The 20567-nt window shown below is 47.3% G+C and overlaps 1 protein-coding gene across 7 annotated transcripts in view; it reads left to right on the top strand.

The window, feature by feature from the left end:
* Positions 1–20567, top strand: part of CELF1 (CUGBP Elav-like family member 1) — a 427681-nt gene that overhangs the window by 21600 nt on the left and 385514 nt on the right. For all 7 annotated transcript variants that reach the window (XM_078684502.1, XM_078684500.1, XM_078684498.1 and 4 more), the window contains exon 2: positions 6405–6465. In XM_078684502.1, the coding sequence (XP_078540628.1) occupies positions 6416–6465 (50 nt within the window). In that variant the 5' untranslated portion in view covers positions 6405–6415. The remainder of the gene's footprint in view (positions 1–6404; positions 6466–20567) is intronic.

Here is a 20567-nt window from a genome sequence, read left to right as displayed (position 1 = left end):
TCAATCTCTGCGTCCTGAACATATTCGTCTATTTCTATCTGATCCTGTTCAAGCACTTCAAACCTTTTGATTTTCTTCCGCTTGAACTTTTGCCCTAATTTCTATCTGTCCCTTTTCAACCTCAGGAGTTCTTGGAGGTGTGTCGATCACCTGTTCGGTCCCTATGTGACCTTCTTCTTCATCAGATTTGACATGGATTTCGATAATCTGATTGTCTCCTCCTATTCCTGTTTCTTCCTCACTATCCCACTCTCTGTCTTAGTATGTTTGACTTCTGGTTCTTATGGGATCAAAGGTCAGGTCGATTACAGGTATCCATTCATTTTGACTGGTGCTCGGTTGTTCGTCATCAGCTACTTCAGGACCAACGTCTGGAGACCCCTCAGCTGGACAACCTTCAGCGTCCGTTTCTTCGTCTTCGGTTACCTTCTTGGTATGGCTGGCATGGATCCATTTTGGCACACCGGCACACTTCATCGCTGTTGTGGTCACCAGAATCACTTGTCTTGGTTTTCCCCACTTCGGTGCAAGGCAACTTGAACGGGTGTGCTTCTTTAGTACCACCCAAGCACCTGGATTCAAATTATGGACTGGAGTTGCTGGACAGGCGACGGCGTCTTCCCCAATCTGGTGAGAGATAGAACGCACTTGGTCACCCAGTTGCTTGCAGTACTCAAGTACCAAATCATCAGAAATGCTTATCAGTTTGTGTCCTGGTACCCATGCTTGTCGCATTACTCTTCCCATCAGGATCTCATGGGGACTCAGGCCTGTATTTCGGTCTGGAATACTTCGGATTCCCATCAGAACAAGAGGTAAAGCCTCTATCCAGTTCATGCCAGTAGACTCACACATCTTTCCTAGTCTCGACTTGATAGTGCCATTCAGTTGTTCCACCACTCCAGAAGCCTCTGGGCGATATGCACAGTGCAGTTTTTGAGTAATTTTGAATGCTCCACAGATCTGATCAATTATTTCATTCTGAAAATGCCCACCTCTGTCTGATTCAATTGTGACTGGAACCCCTTACCTAGGTATTAGTTCTCGCAGTAACAATTTGGCTACAGTGATGGCATCATTCTTCTTGGCCGGGTAAGCCTCTACCCATTTTGAAAACAGGCAAACAAGGACGTATCTCATTCCTCTACAAGGGGGTAACTGAATGAAGTCAATTTGCAGTCTTATAAAAGGACCTTCTGCTTTCCCAATTTTACCCAGTGAAACTACTGTACTCTTCCCAGCATTGTATTGCTGACATGTCAAACACCTCTGGCAGAGCCTCTCTGCTACTTTCCTGAATTTTGAATTGAACCATGTCTGTTTAAAAACACGAACCATGGCATCCCTACCAATGTGTGCATCTCCATGTATTAGCCGGGACATAGGAGTAAGCAAGCTGTCAGGAAACACAGGCATACCATCAGGGCCCACCATAACACCATCCTCGTTCCTCTGTTGACAACCAAACTTTCCCCATCTTCTCCTTTCCTTTGGTCCTGCTGCATTCTGTAAATCTCTCAATTCCTCCCACGTTTGCACATTCTGAAAAAACATAAGTTGGCAGCTGTTTCCATTTCCCCCCAATTTGATATTGACTGACATTTGATGTCTTGCACAATGTTGGGCTAGTTGGTCAGCATATCGATTACCTACTGTCACATTGTCATCGCCAGATTTGTGAGCAGTACATTTGACCACTGCCAATTCTTTTGGTAACTGGATTGCTTCCAGTAATTCCTGTACCACTTTTCCATTTCTGATAGGAGTACCTGAAGAAGTCAGGAACTCTCTTTGCAGCCACAATTGGCCGAAGTCATGCACAACCCCGTAACCATACTGACTGTCAGTATATATGGTTACTCTTTTATTTTTCCCAACTTTACAGGCTCTTGCCAATGCAACCAATTCGGCTACTTGTGCAGACTTTACTCCAAATAGATAAGATGCTTCTACTGCACGTGATACTGTGACTACAGCATAGGCAGCACTTAGGCCTCCATTCTCATGTCTCAAACATGAGCCATCTACAAACAGCTCGTAATCTTCCACAGGTAGGGGCATTTCCTTGATATCTGGGCGTGGTTTGGTACTAAACTCAGTCAGGTCAATGCAGTCATGCTCGACCTCTCCCTTTGCTTCTGCAATCAGTGACTCTGGTAATCGGGTTGCTGGATTCAATATGTTACACCGAGTAATTGTTACATTTGCCGCACCCACAAGAATCCTCTCATATTTAGTCAGCCGACTAGGTGTGAGATACTGGGTTTTAGTTCTGGTCAGTAAAATTACAACTGCATGTGGAACATACACAGTTACAGGATGTCCCATAATGATGGATTCGCTCTGTTCAAGACTCATGCAAGTTGCAGCTACTGCTTTCAGACATCCAGGTAATCCAGCAGCCACTGGATCCAAAGTAGCAGAGAAGTATGCTACTGGACGTCTAGTCAAACCATGCTCTTGTTAGGACTGACAGTACACAATTGTCTCATGTATCACAAAACAGTGCAAATTCTTTCGAGTAATCAGGCATTCCCAATGCAGGAGCGGTACACAGACATTCTTGTAATTTTGTAAACGCTGTCATGCCTTCCTCATCCCATTCTACTGGGTCCTTTGCTCCTTTCTTTGTCATCTTTATTAAAGGTTTTGCTAGAACTGCAAATCCCACAATCCACTGTCTGCAGTATCCTACAACTCCAAGGAACATTCTGATCTCTTTCTGAGTGTTGGGTAACTGCATGTTTCGAATTATCCTAATTCTTTCTGAAGCAACTCTCCTGATACCTTTCTCTATCTGGTGCCCCAGATATTTTACTGAATTAGTACAAAACTGTAATTTGTCAGGTGATACTTTGTCCTCCTTCACCTAAGTGGTTCAGTAAGGCAATAGTGTCAACAACACAATCTTTCTGACTTTTAAACGCCACCAAGAGGTCGGCTATATATTGTACCAAAACTGATTCTCCTGGTAAGACCAAAGATTCAAGGCACTTTTTCAGAATCTAAATATTGAGGGGCTTTCTGTGTACCCCTGAGGGACGCGATTCCAGACGAACACGTGACTGTCGAATTCAAATGAGAATAGAAATTTGCTGTCTGGGTGCAATGGGATTGAAAAGAATGCATGACACAAGTCAATCACGGTGAACCACTCAGCATTCCATGGGATTTGGTACAGGATCACTGCTGGGTTCGGAACAATAGGACAGCAAGGAACAACGATTTTATTTACCTTTCTTAGTCCTGCACTACTCTGTACTTACCACTAGGTTTCTTGATTCCGATTATGGGTGAGTTACATGGACTACTCAACACTTCTTGTATGATGTTCGCTTCTAACAGTCTTTTTATTTCAATGGCAACTCCTGCTTTCACTTCTGCACTCATTTTGTATGGTTTAGTATTTGGGTAAACTGCATCTTCTTTTATGGCTATTTTAATTGGGTCAACATTTGCCATTAATCCTACATCTTTTCCAGTAAAATCCCACACTTCTGGTTTCACTGTCTGTTGGAGTTCTTCAGGTAAGCCTAGTATTGTTAGTCTTTTAATTTCTGAGTCAGGTCTTATTAACATTAATTTGTATATTCCATCTTCGTCTGGGGTTTGTATTTCGACGCCCTTTGGTGTGCAAAAGATGGTACAGTTCATTTTACACAACAAATCCCGTCCTAATAAGTTTACAGGACTGGTATCACAGATAACAAATCTATGCATTTCTTTGAAATTCCCTATTGTAATCTCCATGGGTTCAGTAACTGGGGTACTAATCAATTGATTAGATACACCCACTACTTGGATTGCTTCTCCCGAGAGGGGTAGGTTTTGAACGTCTGCTGTTCTTACAGTAGAACGGGTAGCCTCAGTGTTCAACAGAAAAGTGACATCATTGGCATGTAGGGCTGCAGAGTTTTACGCCCACCCGCCTCCCCGGGACTTGTATCCGTTCCAGTTTTCCATCTTACTTAGATGCACACGCATGGACATCCCTTTTTTCTTTACTTCTACTGACTCCATCATTTCCCATCATGGCGAAAAACAATCTAAGGATGAAGCCGATGCCCATGCGCAGGATTGTCAAAGGGAGGAGTCGCCTATATCGGGACTAACAAAGACTTCTTCCAAGAAGACGACAACCTGCAATCATCCGAGCCCAACACCAGGTGGCGATCTAATGCTAATTGTACAACTCTGCAGCTCTACATGCCAAGAACAGATTCATACTGGTAAGCAGCATTTTCCTTATTGATATTGGAATGCTTAAAATGCCTGATCAATGGTGGGTAGCCCTGAAAGGTTTGTTGCGTAGAGGTGAATGGTAAATTGAAGTTGTAGCTGTGTGTCCGTTTGGCCGTAGGCAGAAACAGCGATGTGACAGTTAAGGAGAGCTTGTGAGGAAGATAGAGGTGAGCCATTGGAAGCCAGCATAGTTGTAGAGGTAAACATTTAAAAGGTGGTGATTGGTAGAAGCTATTGATAGGAGGATATATGGGTGAAAAAGACATGTAAAGGAATATGTGGAAATTGGATGCAGGTTTGTTGAGGGAGATAGGGAGGACCTGGGGGGAGTGGGGGCGAGATGCTCAGCCAGTGTGCATTCCACCATCTTGGGGGAGGGGGGGCATGTACTGGTTGGGTGTTGTGTGGGCTGTTCGCATGACACGCTTATTCAGTAGCTTTTGGGGTAAGTCTGCGTGCTATTGCTCCTGCAGTGAATGTGTCGTTTCAGTCTTCAGTTTAGTCATTTATGTTTGTGCCAGTTGATTTTTGGTCTCTAGTGGTTTCTATCTTAGCAGATCTGCTTCCACCTCTCACTGTGTTGAAACTTTACTTATGAGGGCTGATGTCAGCTGGAGCTTATTACTTGTGCTCTCACTTCTTGTACTTTAGCTGCTGATTTGCAAAGCATTATACGGTTGCAAGCCGATAGTTGAATGTTAGCTTTGGGGTGGCCCCTCTGTGCAGACATGCCGTACCACGGTTTAATAGGAACCGATGGATTGGAAGATTAGCATGCTGCCTTCGAAAGAGGAGCTCACCGATGTCCTCCAGTCGTTACCAGAGGTGCCATGCTGCACGGGAACGGAGTGAGGGCAATGTTGTCTTGTGGGAGGTTGTTTGGATTTCTTTAGTTTGGATTTACAACTGTTTGAGCTTAAGGCTAGTTTCACTGCCAGGCTTGAAGCACACAAGTTAATGAGGCCATTTCTGTTATGCTCTCCTACAAATCTCATTGCCTCTTATAAGTAATCGGGAATCTCAACATAAGACAATGCTTGAGCTGTCTGAGGGAACCTGCACGTCAGACTTGATGTCACCCAAAACCAATACATGCTGTGTACGGTCTTGATAGAGGATCTACAAATTTAACAGCTAGTTTTCCAGAGATGTTAGATTCTTTTTTACTTGTTTGATTGAGTGGAGCTCTAAAAGAACCACAACTGTTGCAGCTTCACTTGTCCCTAGCCTTCCTCTGCTTAATTGTCCTTTTGGAGCCATGAGTCCATACTTGCTTCTTCTAGTCTTTGATAGCTTTCTTGAAGGTTATGGTTCATTTTTCTACTGTCTTAAACCACCTTTAGACCACGGCCTGCTTTTAGTGTGTTATAGTTTTGATACAAGCATGCTAACCTTCTATATCCTGCTATTTAGTTGAGAAGTAACTGCATGGAGTTCAGTGTGTACCGGAAGTCTGCATTATTTCCTGTACTGATTGCAGACTCGAGATCCGAGTGTTGAGCTGCCGATGGATGCGCCTCGTCAATGGATTGGGGAGGGTGGGTGTGTGTGTGTGGACTCTGCTAGAACTGCTGTACCTTGGAGTGCTGTGAGGAGCTCAGAACAGCGCATGATTGACGAGAGAACTGTACATCCAATGAAAGAATGAACTTGAAATAAATATTCTCCTGGCTTCCCCAATCACTCTAACCCGTAGTACACTGATAGCAATGTCTCAAATAAGAACAAAACTGGTGTGCATTTGTCCATCCCTGGTGTCCAGTAACAGTTGCTTTCTCAAACCCTCTCCAAGTGATTATTGTGCGCATGTGGTAACTCTGTCCGAACTTTATTCAGTAGCTCGCTACAGATGCATTCATTTCTTTTCCCAGCCACGAAAAGAGTGGAAATTAACTTTCAAACCGCCCCAGTTCACCGATTACTCTGCATTTCGAGCAAGGCAAGCAGAACAGACCTTGACATGAACCATTGCGCACCTAATCTTTGCTATGTGAGATCATTTCTGGCCTTTTGAAGCATTTGAAATGTTTGTGGCAATGTAACCATTCATGCACTTGTGGGTTTTTGTTATATGTACTTACGTTCCTAGACTCCCAGTTGCACGCGCACCCAGTTATCTATAATGCTCTTTTACTATTTTTTTTGTTTGTTTTGTCCAACAGCTGTTTAAACTATGAGTATTGACTTAGAAGACGAATTGAGCTGGTCGGAGGATAATTTGCGGTGAGTCCTAGAACATCGTGTCCTCTGACTTTATGGTTTTATGCTAATCCTATGGGAGGCTTTGTGTATTTTCCTAAATGACAAATAGTCAAAAATATCTGGCACTGTGTATGTTCAAGATGTGTGATCACCCAAAATGGTATGACTCAGATTATCGGTGCCTAGTCTACTGTTTTGGTTAATCGTGTCTTAAATCCAGACTTTCACTCTGTTTCTTAGCTTGCTGTTTTGACGCAGGGCTAGTTCTGTGATTACAACCTCTTCTTTATTTGTCTCCTTACCAAATTGCTACTCAATACTGGTTTATTTTACATGGATTGTACTAGGAGAATACTACTTCAAACCTCCATTTCTTGAACTATGTTATCAACCTGTACATTGAGTCAATGACTTAAGAAACATATGAGCCTTGGTAAAGTCCAGTAGGATGAAAGACGTGTCGGCTGCTGTGGATGTTAAATAGATCATCTGTTTACAGTTTCAACTGTATGTAAGAAAATCTCTGAAGAAAGCTAAACGTATGAACTTTTGAACCAAACCGATTAACTAATTACTCCCAGTAATACTAAATTTGATAGCATGGCTCCTGGGGTAAGTCATTTTTCTACCCTAAATGACATCTTAAATCTATCCACTGCGTTGTATACTCTGAAGCATGAAGTCTGAAAAAGGAATGCTCCCAGTGCAGTGCATAAGATCAGTGCAATATATTGTACTTGGAGGACTTTGTTTGGGTTGATGTGGTACTCTTTTCTGCAGGGAGTACCCAAACACCTGTAAAACGTGGGCGTGAATTGTGTGAAAAAAAAACAATGCTGTGAATGTAACGCTAATATATTAAAAAGTGAGTGATATTACAATAATGGTGATGAAATCATATAAAACAATGGGATGTAAGTGCCTATGGTGCCGAAAACTGACAAACGCATTGTACATAGAGGTTAATAACACAACTCGGTGAGCGTAATATTATCAATGCATGCCGCGTTCACGTGGACTACGGCGAATACATGCCGGCGGGTGATAGTTATCATAAACAACTACAGTTGTAAACCTGTGCAATTTACTAGGAAATGTGTTCTCCAGCGTCACGCATGAACTCTGTTAACAGAAGTCGAATGTACCCGGAAGTTGACGTGTGTATTTAAAGAAGGAAAGTGGACGTATTTGTCACACTTAAAAAGGACCACCATATTGAAATGCTAAATGTTCGGAAGTGCACATGAAAAACTGCTACAAAGTGGATAAAAATAAAAGGACACCTGGTGTTACCAAAACTAAAGAGTGTGGTGTATTAAATATATTGCATTCAATGGATGCACTCCTTGAGGGTATGCTTTTTTCATTTACTCTTTTCTACAGGCCTTAGTATATGTATAGCCACGGTAGGTATACTTATAGACACAAGGAGCTGATGGATGGAGCCCTGAAACTTTCAGACCCTCTCCTCCAGTCACAGATCTGGGTTGAATACATTATGGTTCTTTAGCTCACTTTGCACACCTCAGTTCAGACCCAGCTATACGCAAATCAGTCTTGACCTGGTGCCTCATGGGAACTAAAGAGTTTGGTCTATTAAAAAATATCTTTCAAGGGACGCACCCCTTGGGGGTATACTTTTTAGGGCTCGCCTGCTGATGCGCATGCGCATAGCTGGCGAAGCTCTATAGTGGCTTATCCAGAGTTTAACCACTGGTGATTCCACTGGCGATTCCATGCAGTGCATGTGCTTTTTAGGTCATTGCGCAAGCCCTAAAAAGCGCATGCACAATGCCACCAGCCGCCTGCCTGCCTCGCATTACCACATCAAAGGCAGCCCAGCCTCCCCTCCCACAAGCTTCTCAGCGTGCGCTCTGCATTTCTCCTCCCAGCGCCGGACGTATTTTCAGTTTCGCGGCCGTGTCCCCTTTTATGCTTGCTCTGCATTTCTCCTCCAAGCGCCGGACGTACTTTCAGTTTCACGGCCGCCAGGCCATGTCTCCTTTTATGCTCCCATCGAAAATATCCAAACGTTAACATGAATAGAGAGTTTGAAATGTCCAAGTCTACTCGCAAGGGCTTCGCCAGTTCCCCCCCCCCCCCCCCCCCCAAGAGTCTTGATTTAGTCGAATTTAGTAACATTTATTTTTTTAGTTTCAGCGCATTTCCACATGCGCATTCGCATTCCTTGTTTTCCTTTCATTGTGCCTGTGCTTGGCAATGTTAGCAGCAGACCGTGAACTGCTCGCACCCACCCTTTTGTCTTATTCCAGAGCTCCAAGCAGATGACAGCGAATGCCTCTTAATGTGTTTTACATCAAAGGCTGACGGGAGTTCTGACAGTCCGCATGTCCGTCTTGTTCTATTTCTTATTTCACCCGGCCGTCTCTCCAGGGCAGAAGACGCTGCCTTAGAGCCCTGCCAGGGCTGCAGCTGCTCGGCATGGTGTGCCCATGCAGACTCAACCCACCATACCCCGAGCTCTGGCTTTTCAAGCTAGTTTGCAGGAGGAACTCGCTTCTTGGTCTCCCTCTCCCCATCTCCCCCTCTGCCTGCTCTCCTCTCTCTCTCCCTCCCTCTCTCCCTCCCCTCTGTCTCCCCTCCGTCCTTTGCTCTCGTCCTCCCCCTCTCTTCTTCCCCTCCCTCTCTCCCTCTACCCTCTCTCCTTTTCCCTCTCTCCCTTTCCAATCAATCAATCAAAGCATTTATATAGCGCACTACTCACCCGAAGGGTCTTAAGGCGCATGGGGAGGGGGGGGGGGGTCCGCTACTGCTCGAACAGCCAGGTCTTGAGCTGCTTCCTGAAGGCAAGGTGGTCCTGGGTCAGCCGGAGGTGGGTCGGGAGGGAGTTCCAAGTCTTGGCGGCCAGGTAGGAGAAGGACCTTCCTCCTGTGGTGGCTCTTCGGATGCGGGGGACGGAGGTGAGGGCGTGGCCGGTCGATCGAAGCTGGCGTGTGAGGGCGTAGAAGTTGAGGCGGCTGTTGAGGTATCCTGGGCCTTGGTTGTGTAGGGCTTTGTGTGCGTGGGTGAGGAGACGGAAGGTGATTCTCTTGTTGACCGGGAGCCAGTGCAGATCTCTCAGGTGTCCGGAGATGTGGCTGCGTCGGGGGATGTCCAGGATGAGTCTTGCAGAGGTGTTCTGAATCCGCTGGAGTCTCTTCTGGAGTTTGGCGGTGGTTCCGGCGTAGAGGGAGTTGCCGTAGTCCAGACGGCTGGTGACGAGGGCCTGGGTGACCGTCTTCCTGGTCTCGGTGGGGATCCATCGGAAGATCTTACGTAGCATGCGCAGGATGTTGAAGCACGACGAGGAGACGGCGTTGACTTGTCTGGTCATGGAGAAGGAGGAGTCCAGGATGAAGCCCAGGTTCCGTGCGTGGTCTGTTGGTTTGGGTGCGCTGCCCAGGGCGGGGGGGCCACCAGGAGTCGTCCCAGGCGGAGGATGAAGATCCCAGGATGAGGACTTCCGTCTTGTCCGAATTCAGTTTCAGGCGGCTGTTCATCATCCATTTGGCTACGTCTGTCATCCCTTCGTGTAGGTTGGCTCTGGCGGTGGCGGGGTCGTTGGTGAGGGAGAGGATCAGCTGGGTGTCGTCGGCGTAGGAGATGATGTTGAGGTTGTGTTGGCGTGCGATGGCTGCGAGGGGGCTCATGTAGACGTTGAAGAGGGTTGGGCTGAGCGAGGAGACTTGGGGAACGCCGCAGATGACTTCGGTGGCTTCTGATCTGAACGGGGGGAGGCGGACTCTCTGTGTCCTTCCGGCGAGGAACGAGATGATCCATTCCAGTGCTTTTCCCTGGATTTCCCTCACTTCCCTCTCTCCCTTTCCCTCTCCTCTCTCCCCGTCTCTCTCTCCTCTCCCCCCCTCTCTCTCCTCCTCCTCCTCTCCCCCTCTCTCTCCTCTCTCCCTCTCTTTACCCTCTCCCTCTCCCTGCTCTCCTTTTTCTCCCTCTCCCCATCTTCCCCTCTGCCTGCTCTCCTCCCTCTCTCTCCCCTCCGGCCTTCGCTCTCGTCTTCCTCCTCTCTTCTTCCCCTCCCTCTCTCCCTCTACCCTCTCTCCTTTTCCCTCTCTCCCTTTCCCTCACTTCCCTCTCTCCCTTTCCCTCTCCTCTCTCCCCCTCTCTCTCTCCCCCCTCTCTCTCCCCCTCTCTCTCCCCCTCTCTCTCCCCCTCTCTCTCCCCCTCTCTCTCCCCCTCTCTCTCCCCCTCTCTCTCCCCCTCTCTCTCCCCCTCTCTCTCCCCCTCTCTCTCCCCCTCTCTCTCCCCCTCTCTCTCCCCCTCTCTCTCCCCCTCTCTCTCCCCCCTCTCTCCCCCCTCTCTTTCCCCCCTCTCTCTCCCCCCTCTCTCTCCCCCTCTCTCTCTCCTCTCTCCATCTCTTTACCCTCTCCCTGCTCTCCTTTTTTTCCCTCTCCCCATCTCCCACTCAGCACCACCACAGCACCACCACAGCACCACCACAGCACCACTCAGCACCACCACAGCACCACTCTGCACCACCACAGCACCACTCTGCACCACTCTGCACCACCACAGCACCACCACAGCACCACCACAGCACCACTCAGCACCACCACAGCACCACCACATTATCACTCAGCGCCACCCCAGCATCACTCAGCGCCACCCCAGCATCACTCAGCGCCACCCCAGCATCACTCAGCACCACCACAGCATCACTGGTTCAAATATGTTCTTTCAATGTTTCAAGCTGTTTTCAAGCTTTCAAGCTTTATTACAAATCACAAAAAGATGTTAATATTTCACTTCTGTTCTTGGATTTTCGTCACAATAAAAAACACTTAACATAATCTTCCCAAAAGTTATTTACAAAAGTTTAAGCTATTGCCATTACAAATTAAATAACTTATTTAAGTATTAATTATTAAAAAAAATTAAAAGCAATTGTTATTTGTAATATCAATACATCTAAGTCCCGTAAATATAAAACATGTTGCATTACAAATGCTATAGGTGTCACATTTGCGAAAGTTATAACTATTGGCACTGTAAATGACAAAGCTATTAATTTAGCTATTTTAAAAAAATAACACCTAAATAATAAAAATTTCATTTATAAGACCAATAGCTCAAACTTTCCTAATGCGAGCCCTATTGCATTTCCAATGCTTGTTTCATTTACTCTTTTCTGCAGGCCATAGTTACACTTCATTTGGATAGCCACGTTATGTGCGATATACTTGTAGACCACACGACTCACCCAGGAGGGTATCCAGCTGCAAATAAATGGCTGTGCTGGCAGTGTCTGTAGGTAAAGAGCCATGTCTCCCATTTCTTGATGGAACTCAGGATGTCACAATCTGGGGGTCTCTCCTCAACACCTACCTCCCCCAAGAGCCACACGGGTTGAATTTCTAGCTCTCTGTGCAAGGGCTTATTTCAGGGCACCAATATTTATTTATTTTATTGATTTTTAAAGTTTTATATAGCGCGAACAAGATCTTTGCAGATATCAGAGCGCTTTACACAGAAGGGGTACATTAGGGAACATAGTCAAACCAGTAAATCAGAGGAGCTTACAGTACAAATAAATGAGGGCAAAGCCAATCATGTAAATCAGTAAATCAATAATACAAGTAATGCAAATATGCAGCGGGGTCAAACAAGTAATACAGTTCAGTGAATAATCTTAAGGAGACCGAATTAATAGTTCAGGTGTATTTTGCCATGAGGATAGCTTTCACTTCTTTCTTAAAGAGTGTAGTGGAAGAGATGAGCCTAGTTTCGGGGGGGAGTGAGTTCCAGATTCTGGGTGCCATCCTGAGAAGGAGCGTTTATACGTTTTTTCCTTCCGGAATCTGCGGGGTTTCAGCAGAAGATTGTTTGTGCCTGTAGTGTTTCTAGCGCCGCCAGAGATTGTCAACTTCTGAGTGAGGTAGCCGGGAGAGTTCAGGTGTATCGCCTTGTGAGTCATGCAGGCTATTTTCAGATGTATTCTGGCTTCAAAAGGCAGCCAGTTGAGGGATTTCAGGTCAGGGGAAATATGAGAGTGCTTTTTTGACCCAGTGATGAGCCTCGCTGCAGCATTTAGAGAGGCTCTTAGGGGAGCGGTAGTAGTTAGAGGGAGTCCGCAGAGGGCGGCGCTGCCATATTCTATTCGAGGGATGACTAGTGCTTGTACTGCGGTTTGGAAGTCTTTGGCTGGTAGGAACGGTTTAAGTTTCCTCAGGGTATTTATTTGGAAATTCGCTCCCTTAGTTGCCTTGCTGATGTGTTGCTGCATGTTTAGATTGGTGTCGAGAGTTATGCCTAGAGATTTTGCTGAATCCACTATGGTGGGTTGGACATTGAGTGCCGTTATGTGTTTGAGCCAACTTTGAGTGGTGGAGATCTTCGCTGGATGTGAGATCAGAAGGAACTCTGTTTTCAGAGCATTGAGTTTGAGATGATTATCGGCCAGCCAAGATTGGGTGCTTCTGATCGTTGAGTTCAGGAGCAAAATGTCTTTGGGGGATTGTAGTTTGAGATATAGTTGGGTGTCATCGGCGTACATGTGAAAGTGTAAATTGGATGCTTGTAGCAAGGTGGTGAGAGGTTCCATAACAAGGTTGAACAGAGTTGGGGATAGGGAGGATCCTTGGGGGACGCCCAGTGTTACAGGTATTGGCAAGGACATCAGGTTGTTGCTCTTGAATTTCTGCGACCTGTTGTGTAGAAAGGAAGTGAACCACTTGAGAACAGTTCCAGATAAACCCATTCTTGTGCTTAGTAGTTCGAGTAAGTTCTCATGTTTAACGGTGTCGAATGCTGAAGAGAGATCAAGAAGGATGAGGAGGCAGGTGTCGTTTTGGTCTAGCATTTGAAGTGCGTCGTCAATTATGTGGGTCATAGCAGTTTCTGTACTGTGTCCTGCTCGGAAGCCTGATTGATGAGGATTGAGGAGATCAAATTGTTCAATGTGTTTAGTCAATTGTAGTTGTACGCATTTTTCCAGCAGTTTGGCGAGAGTGGGGATATTAGTGATGGGACAGTAATTGTTCAGATCAGAGGGGTCGGCTGTAGGTTTCTTTAGTAAAGGTGTGACTTGTCCAACTTTGAGGGAGTCAGGTATGGTTCCTTGTTGAAGGGAGCCGTTGATAATTTTAGTCCAGAGTGGGAGAAGCAAAGGGGCAAAGTCTTTTACAGCGTTAGCCGGAAGTGGGTCTGTGAGGTGATTGGATGGTTTCAAGGTGCTGAGCAGTTTACCAATTTCCTCTTCAGAGTATGTACCAAAGGATGACCATGTAGCATTGTTTTTAGGTTCAATGGGTGCTATGCAGTGGGGTTTGGAGTAGAGGCTTGCGTCAGTGAGGAGATCGCTCTTTATGTTGTCAGTTTTTTGGATAAAGAAAGCGGAGAAGTCTTCACAGGAGGGAGCTTCGCGCACAGTGCTGAGTGGTTGGGGTTGTTCCTTGGATTGTGTTTTGATTAGCTCAAACAGTTTTCTCGGGCGGTTTTTTGCTTGGTCGAGCTGGAGGCTGAAGAAGTCTAGTTTCGAGCGTTTTATTTTCCTGAAATAAGCGTTTCTCTTTTTCTTCAGAGTTTTTAGGTGCAGTGAAGAGGGAGCTGATCTCCAGGTGCGTTCTGCCAGTCGCATGTCTCGTCTATCCTCATTGAGACTTCCGTCATACCATGGGTTGGAGATTTTAGTGGAGACTCTTTTTAACTGCAAAGGTGCAGCCTCATTTATTATTGAGGTCATAGCGTTGAGGTAGTGGTCAGTCAGTGATTGAACGTCCTGAGCGCCGGGCGGTGGTATTAGGAGATTGCAGCTGTTAGGAGGCAAAGAGCTTAGGTTGAGTTTTTTCAGGTCTCTTTTCCAGACTTTGGGCTTGGAGGATTGAGTCGGGTTAGATTTAACTTTTACATTGATGAAGAATGTGACAATATGATGATCTGACCAGTCACAGGGTTGGCTAGACTCGAGTTGGATAGAGTCCTCTTTGGAGATGATAAGGTCGAGGATAGAGCCTTTCTCGTGGGTCGGGCTGTTGCATATTTGGGTGAGGTCAAGGGCATTGAGGAAGCTTTTAAGACTATTTACCACCGCGTCATTGCGATCATTCCAGAGGAGGTTGAAGTCGCCAAGGTATATTTGGGTGAGCTGCCGTCCGGAGTTGGTTGAGATCATATCCATGATTTGTTGGGAAAAGATGAGGTTGTCTCTGGGTGGGTGGTAAATGCTGTGTAGAGAGCATATCGGTTTACCCTCACTGATAATGTCGAGGCAGATGTATTCACAGGATGTTGGGGATGATATGGAGGTGGACTTGCCTTTCAGAACGGATAGGTTGTTCCTGTAGATGCATGCGATTCCACCACCTATTGTGCCTGGCCTGTCAAGTCTAATTATGTGGTAATTGGGTGGAACCAGAATGTCCATTATAGGTGACGAGGCTTCAGTTAGCCATGTTTCAGTCAGAATGATTAGGTCAAGGTCCAGCGATAAGAGGAGATCAGCGATGGCGGCGGAATGTTTCGAGGCCGATCTGCAGTTGAGGAGAGTGCATTTGAGACGGGGTGCGTTGAGGGCGGTAGAGGGTTCTAGAGAGAGAGGGACTTTTCTAAGGTTATTGGGGTTGGAGATTCTGCTCTTTAGTGTGGGGTGTCTAAGGGAGTTTGAGTGTATCGTGGGAATCGTGAGGTGTGTGGTGGATGTGTGAATTTGGGGGGTGGTTGGGTCATACGCACGGAGGAGAGTGAGTGTGTCGAGGTCAGAAAGAGGGTTGCAGGGGCGACGAGGGCGGTTGTTGCGATTGCTAGCAGGGATTGAAGTCCAGTGTGGGGAGTGTTGAGTGAGAGAGTCAACCGAAGGGGTGGGGGACATGTTGGGAGGGGAGGTGGAGGTGGGTGAGGGGTTGCAGGGGCGGTGGTTGCGATTACGAGCAGGGATTGAAGTCCGGTGGGTGGAGTGCTGAGTGAGAGGGTCAACCGGTAGGGTAGGGAGCATGTTTGGGGTGGAGGTGGGTGGGGGGTGTATGGGGTGTGTGGAGAGTAGTTCTTTGATGCTGTGCATGTCTCCTTTGATCTGGATGAGGGTGGCCATAATCATGTCCAATGTGGGGTAGGTGTTGGAGGTGAGGGTGGAGGTCGAAGGTGGATGACTGACCCGAGAGATGTCGTGCAGGTGGGGGAGTGGGCTGGTGGTGTTGCAGGATTCAGTTATGTTAGCGTACGAGATGGTATTAGGGGGGAGAGAGTGTTTGGGCGGGTGTGGTGTGGATGAGGTAGGAAGGAGGTTGGTGGTATGAGTGGGGGCATTGTTGCTAAGGTGATGAGATCAGAGTGGAGGATGGGTGTATGTTAGTGGAGCTGGGGGTGCAGGAAGGGTAATGGGGGCTGAGAGTGGGTGGGGAAATGGTATTGGGATTGGAGATGGTCCTGTTGTGGGGAGGGGGAGTTAAATTAAGAGAGGAGGTGTGTTCTGCGTAGTTGGTTAGAGGGAGGTGGGGACTGAGAGTGGGGGGGGGCTAGAGGGTGGGATTTGTCGTTATGCGTGTCGTTTTGGTGCAGAACTAGGTTAGATGTGTTAATGCCGGCTGTGATGTCCTGGGAGAGAGGAGTGATAATGGTATGTGTGGAGGTCCGGACGGAGGGGTGGGGGTGCAAGTATTGTAAGAGGGGGAAGGATCTGTGTCTGTGTTTGAGGCGTGAGTGGTTGCTACCTGGTTCTGAACTAGGAGAGAAGGGTTGAGGGTGGGAGCTGAGAAGTCAGGGGTGATATGTGTGTCACTGACTGATGAGTGTGTAACAGCTACCTGGTGCTGTGCTAGGTTAGAGGGGTTGTGTGTGATGGGAGCTGTGAAGTCAGTGGTGGTGGGACTGAGGGAAATGTGAGAGTCTGACCGCGGATTGGAGAGGTGATCTTTGAGAGCAGGGAACAGGTTGTCTAGTAGTTCCAAGTTCCTGTCTGTGGATTGAGATGGGACCATCCCGTTATTGTAAATAGTAATGGTGGCTCTGCCTGGGAAGAGATGTGATGGTGTGATGGAGAGAGTTAGGCCATGAGCGGATTTCCTGGTGGAGGAGACGATGAGTAAGGTGTGGAACGTTTTTCTCCATTGAGCTCTGCGTGTGGTGTGGAAGATATCAGTGTTCAGGGAACCATTGACCGGTGAGAAGTAGGTGTCGGCAAAGGGGGTTTCAGGGTGGGATCTCAGGAAGTTGTGTTTATAGCGTTTAGCGGCTTTTTTGGTGAGTGTGGGTGGGTAGTTTATTTTATATGTGTGCTTACCGACGGGATCCATGTTGGGATGGCGGTTTAGGTGGGTATGAGAGGATGTACTAAAATGGTACACGTGTGCAGAAAACAGATGCAAACAGTCAGTTACATGGAGACAAAAGTGATAATATTGAGCCGTCAACATAATCAAAATCACAATCACAATATCAAAATATAGTAGGTAGTAATTAGTGCAGTCCAGGCCTAAAGTGGGATGGGTGCAGCTTACAACAAAGAAAAAGAAAATAAAAATAAAAGAAAGATATATAAAAGTAAAAGTAAAAAATAATAATAATAAAAGTATGAGGTAGCAGTCGGTGCAATACAGAAATAGAAGGTGAAAAGGGTGCCGCTTATAACAATGTACAGTCTATAAGTGTAATATTGATGATACACTGGACCAAAATTCAGGTATGCACAGAGTGAAATGGTGTAGCTTACAATAAAGAGAAAGGAAAAAGAAATAAATATACAAATATGAGGTAGCAATCGGTGCAATACTTAATAGAAAGTGCAAAGGGTGCAGCTTATAACAATGTGCAGTATAAAACTAATGATATACTGGAACAAATACAGGTGCACACAAAGAGCTAAGTGAGTCAGAATGAGACTAGAGAACAGCTAGAGATATATGAGCTACCTATCTGTGCCTTAAATACAAGTAGAGGTATAATAGTAGTGTGGCTCACTGGTTAGAGGCGGCAGGCCTGAGAGCAGAAGTCAGCCCGGGACCAGGGTTCAATTCCCGATGCGGCAGGGTCGTGGACCTTGGTCAGCGGACTCGATAATTCTCGCTTTGGTGCTTACTCTAATCAGGGGTTCCACTCGGCAACTCTGGGCATTAGCTTGCCTAATCTCCACAACGGCCCCACCAATTCCGGGGATGCCTGGCTCCACCTTGGGGACTCCCAGCAAGGGACCATCCCACAGGGAAAGCCAGGACGGGTTCCCCAGAGTTATACAGCGCCGGGACGCCCCGTTGCTGGGGCAGCTGTGCGCTTTACAAGTATACTACATTTACATTTACATTTACATTTAATACTGCAATAAAAGGCAGACAATCGCAATAAAAAGGCAGACAATCGCTGGTTGATGATAGTCTAGTCAGGAGAGGCCAGTTCTTAGGGTGTGGTCTTAAATACAAGTAGAGGTATAATACTGCAATAAAAGGAAGACGATCGCTAGTTGAGAATAGTCTAGTCTGGAGAGGCCAGTTCTTAGGGTGTGGGCATATAATGAATAAGACTAGACCATGATGGCCGCCAGTGAGAGAGAGAGACACCAGTCTAAAATGGCCGCCAGATTGTAGTGAATACAGAGTTTAGTTTCCCTTTCTACTCTGGGCAGGTCGAGTTAGTCCATCTTCCATGTTGCTTGAAGGGGAGGATAGAGTTCAGCTTCTATGTAGTTAGATGGTGAGGAGAGCGGCTTATCTCTGTTTTTGCTGATCCCTGACCGCGTTGGTATGTAGCCTCATGGTCATCTGGTGGGCAGGGGGGCGATTTATGGCTCCAGTTTATGGCCCCAGCCATATTGGCCAATGGAGAGTGAGACGATCGCAAAGCCCGTGAAAATACAAAGTATACCGATGTCAGTTTGAAATTCCGGGCATAGAGTAATGTAAAAATGTAAACATGTAAAAAGCCGACATGAGTGTTTAAAGTGAAAGATTGCGTGCAAAAATCCGGGCAGAACGTGAGAAACCGGCATCAGTATTTAAAATGATATATTTGCGTGCAGTTACCTTCCGAGTCGCCACTGCACGCTGCTCAAATAGTCTTGCACGCAGAGTTCCGGGCAGAGAATGAAACATCAGCATGAGTATCCAGAATAGAGGACTCTCGTTCAGCCACCCTCCGCGTCGCCATTGACGTTGCTCAGATCAGGTACCTCAAAACGTTACGTAGAGGCTGCCCAAAACACACACAAATATAGGGCACACCGGAGCCGCTTCAGATGCCCCGCTCTCAAAGATCCACCACTCCAAAAGTCCCGCTCTCAAAGCTTCACTGGGAAGGGGGGGGGGGCGGGGGAGAAGCCTCCCCTCGGAACGTCCTCCATCACCCTCGCCGGATCGGATTGGTCCGCTTCAACTCCCATCCACTTGTCCCTCGCCCCGGTGGAACCAACGACACTCACCGGTGAGGGGGGGGGGGGGGCGGCGAACCCTCCGGAGCAGAAACACACACAGACCGCCGCGACAGCCACACCGTCCTCCTGGTGCAGCGATGTCGGGTCTTCCCGCCGCAGTCCCGTCCGGGGTCCCTGGGCAGTCCAATGCAGGCGGTGATTGCAGGCAGGCAGCGGGATTCAGATGTCCGGGCTGTCCACTGGTGCAGCGATGTTGGGTCTTCCCGCCGCAGTCCTGTCCGGGGTCCCTGGGCAGTCCAATGCAGGCGGTGATTGCAGGCAGGTAGCGGGATTCAGATGTCCGGGCAGTCCACTGGTGCAGTGATGTCAGGTCTTCCCGCCGCAGTCCCGTCCGGGGTCCCTGGGCAGTCCAATGCAGGCGGTGATTGCAGGCAGGTAGCGGGATTCAGATGTCCGGGCAGTCCACTGGTGCAGTGATGTCAGGTCTTCCCGCCGCAGTCCCGTCCGGGGTCCCTGGGCAGTCCAATGCAGGCGGTGATTGCAGGCAGGTAGCGGGATTCAGATGTCCGGGCAGTCCACTGGTGCAGTGATGTCAGGTCTTCCCGCCGCAGTCCCGTCCGGGGTCCCTGGGCAGTCCAATGCAGGCGGTGATTGCAGGCAGGCAGCGGGATTCAGATGTCCGGGCAGTCCACTGTAGGCGGTGATTGCGGGCACCTCCGGGGGCACGCTACCGCTCAGCTCCAGCCGTCCTGGTCTCCACCGTTGCTCCGCCGAAACTGCAGGGGTCTCAGTCGTCCATGCTGCAGGTACGTGATTTGAATCAATTTTCCAGTTACTTTTAAACTCCAGTTACTCGTTTTCAATCCAGTTACTTGTTTACGATCCAGTTACATGCTTTCCTCGCCGAAGGTGGTGCGTGCTATCAGGGATAATTCCTGGAAAGGGATCCCCAGCACTAGGAGCTCCGGACTAGAGCTCCTACCAGGCGGCCATTTGCCTGCCTAGATGCCTTACCATAAGTCCAGTACATAAAATATGAACGTTAACCATACAGAATAAGAAAATAAATGCAGCAGTGCGTGACATGCCAGCGACAGCAATATGAACATTCCTGACATGGTCAGTATGTTTCTAACATCCTAAATCCCTAACTCTAATTTTGAGCACCATGCTCCCCCCAAAAAGAAAAAATAAGTACAACAATAAAGGTGTCGTCTTGACTTGCATGTGCATAATTCATCCATAACTAAAACAATAGGAACATGTCAACATTCACTGTAGGCATTCATAATGTTATAGCAGTGAACTTAATCTTACCAACAAAATGTCATCCTAGGTAGGAGGCGGACATGGTTTCTGTGCATATTTAAGGCTTCACGTCCTTTAATCCAAAGAGATAAAAGAATTGCATTCTAGCACATGATGAAAATAGAAAAAGTCTAAACTGGTCCTGTCACAGCATTCAGAACACAGTGGTGGCTCAGGTGTTTAGGGGGTAGTCGTTTCAGGCTTTAGGGGCGATGTATACGAAAGCTTGACCTCCGCCTCTGCATCTGTGGGAGATGTGTGTGAGCAAGAGACCGGCTGAGGTTTCTGGTCGGGGTGTGACATTTTATACCGTTATTATTAGAGGATGGACCTCAGTTGTGCAGGGCTTTGTATGTTTAATTTGAAGAGTCTACATTTTGTGAACGGGGAGGCAATGTAGTTCTGAGGAGTGAGATGTATGTGCAGGGTGAGAGCTCAAGTGTGAGTCTGGTTTCAGCTATTGCATGATACAAGAGGGAAGGGCTTGTATTTATATATCGCTTGCTAC

Source organism: Lissotriton helveticus, chromosome 3_2 (assembly GCF_964261635.1).
Source record: "Lissotriton helveticus chromosome 3_2, aLisHel1.1, whole genome shotgun sequence".
Classification (NCBI taxonomy): domain Eukaryota; kingdom Metazoa; phylum Chordata; class Amphibia; order Caudata; family Salamandridae; genus Lissotriton; species Lissotriton helveticus.
Note: the sequence above shows the minus strand (reverse complement) of the source record. Positions and strands in the feature narration are given on the sequence as shown.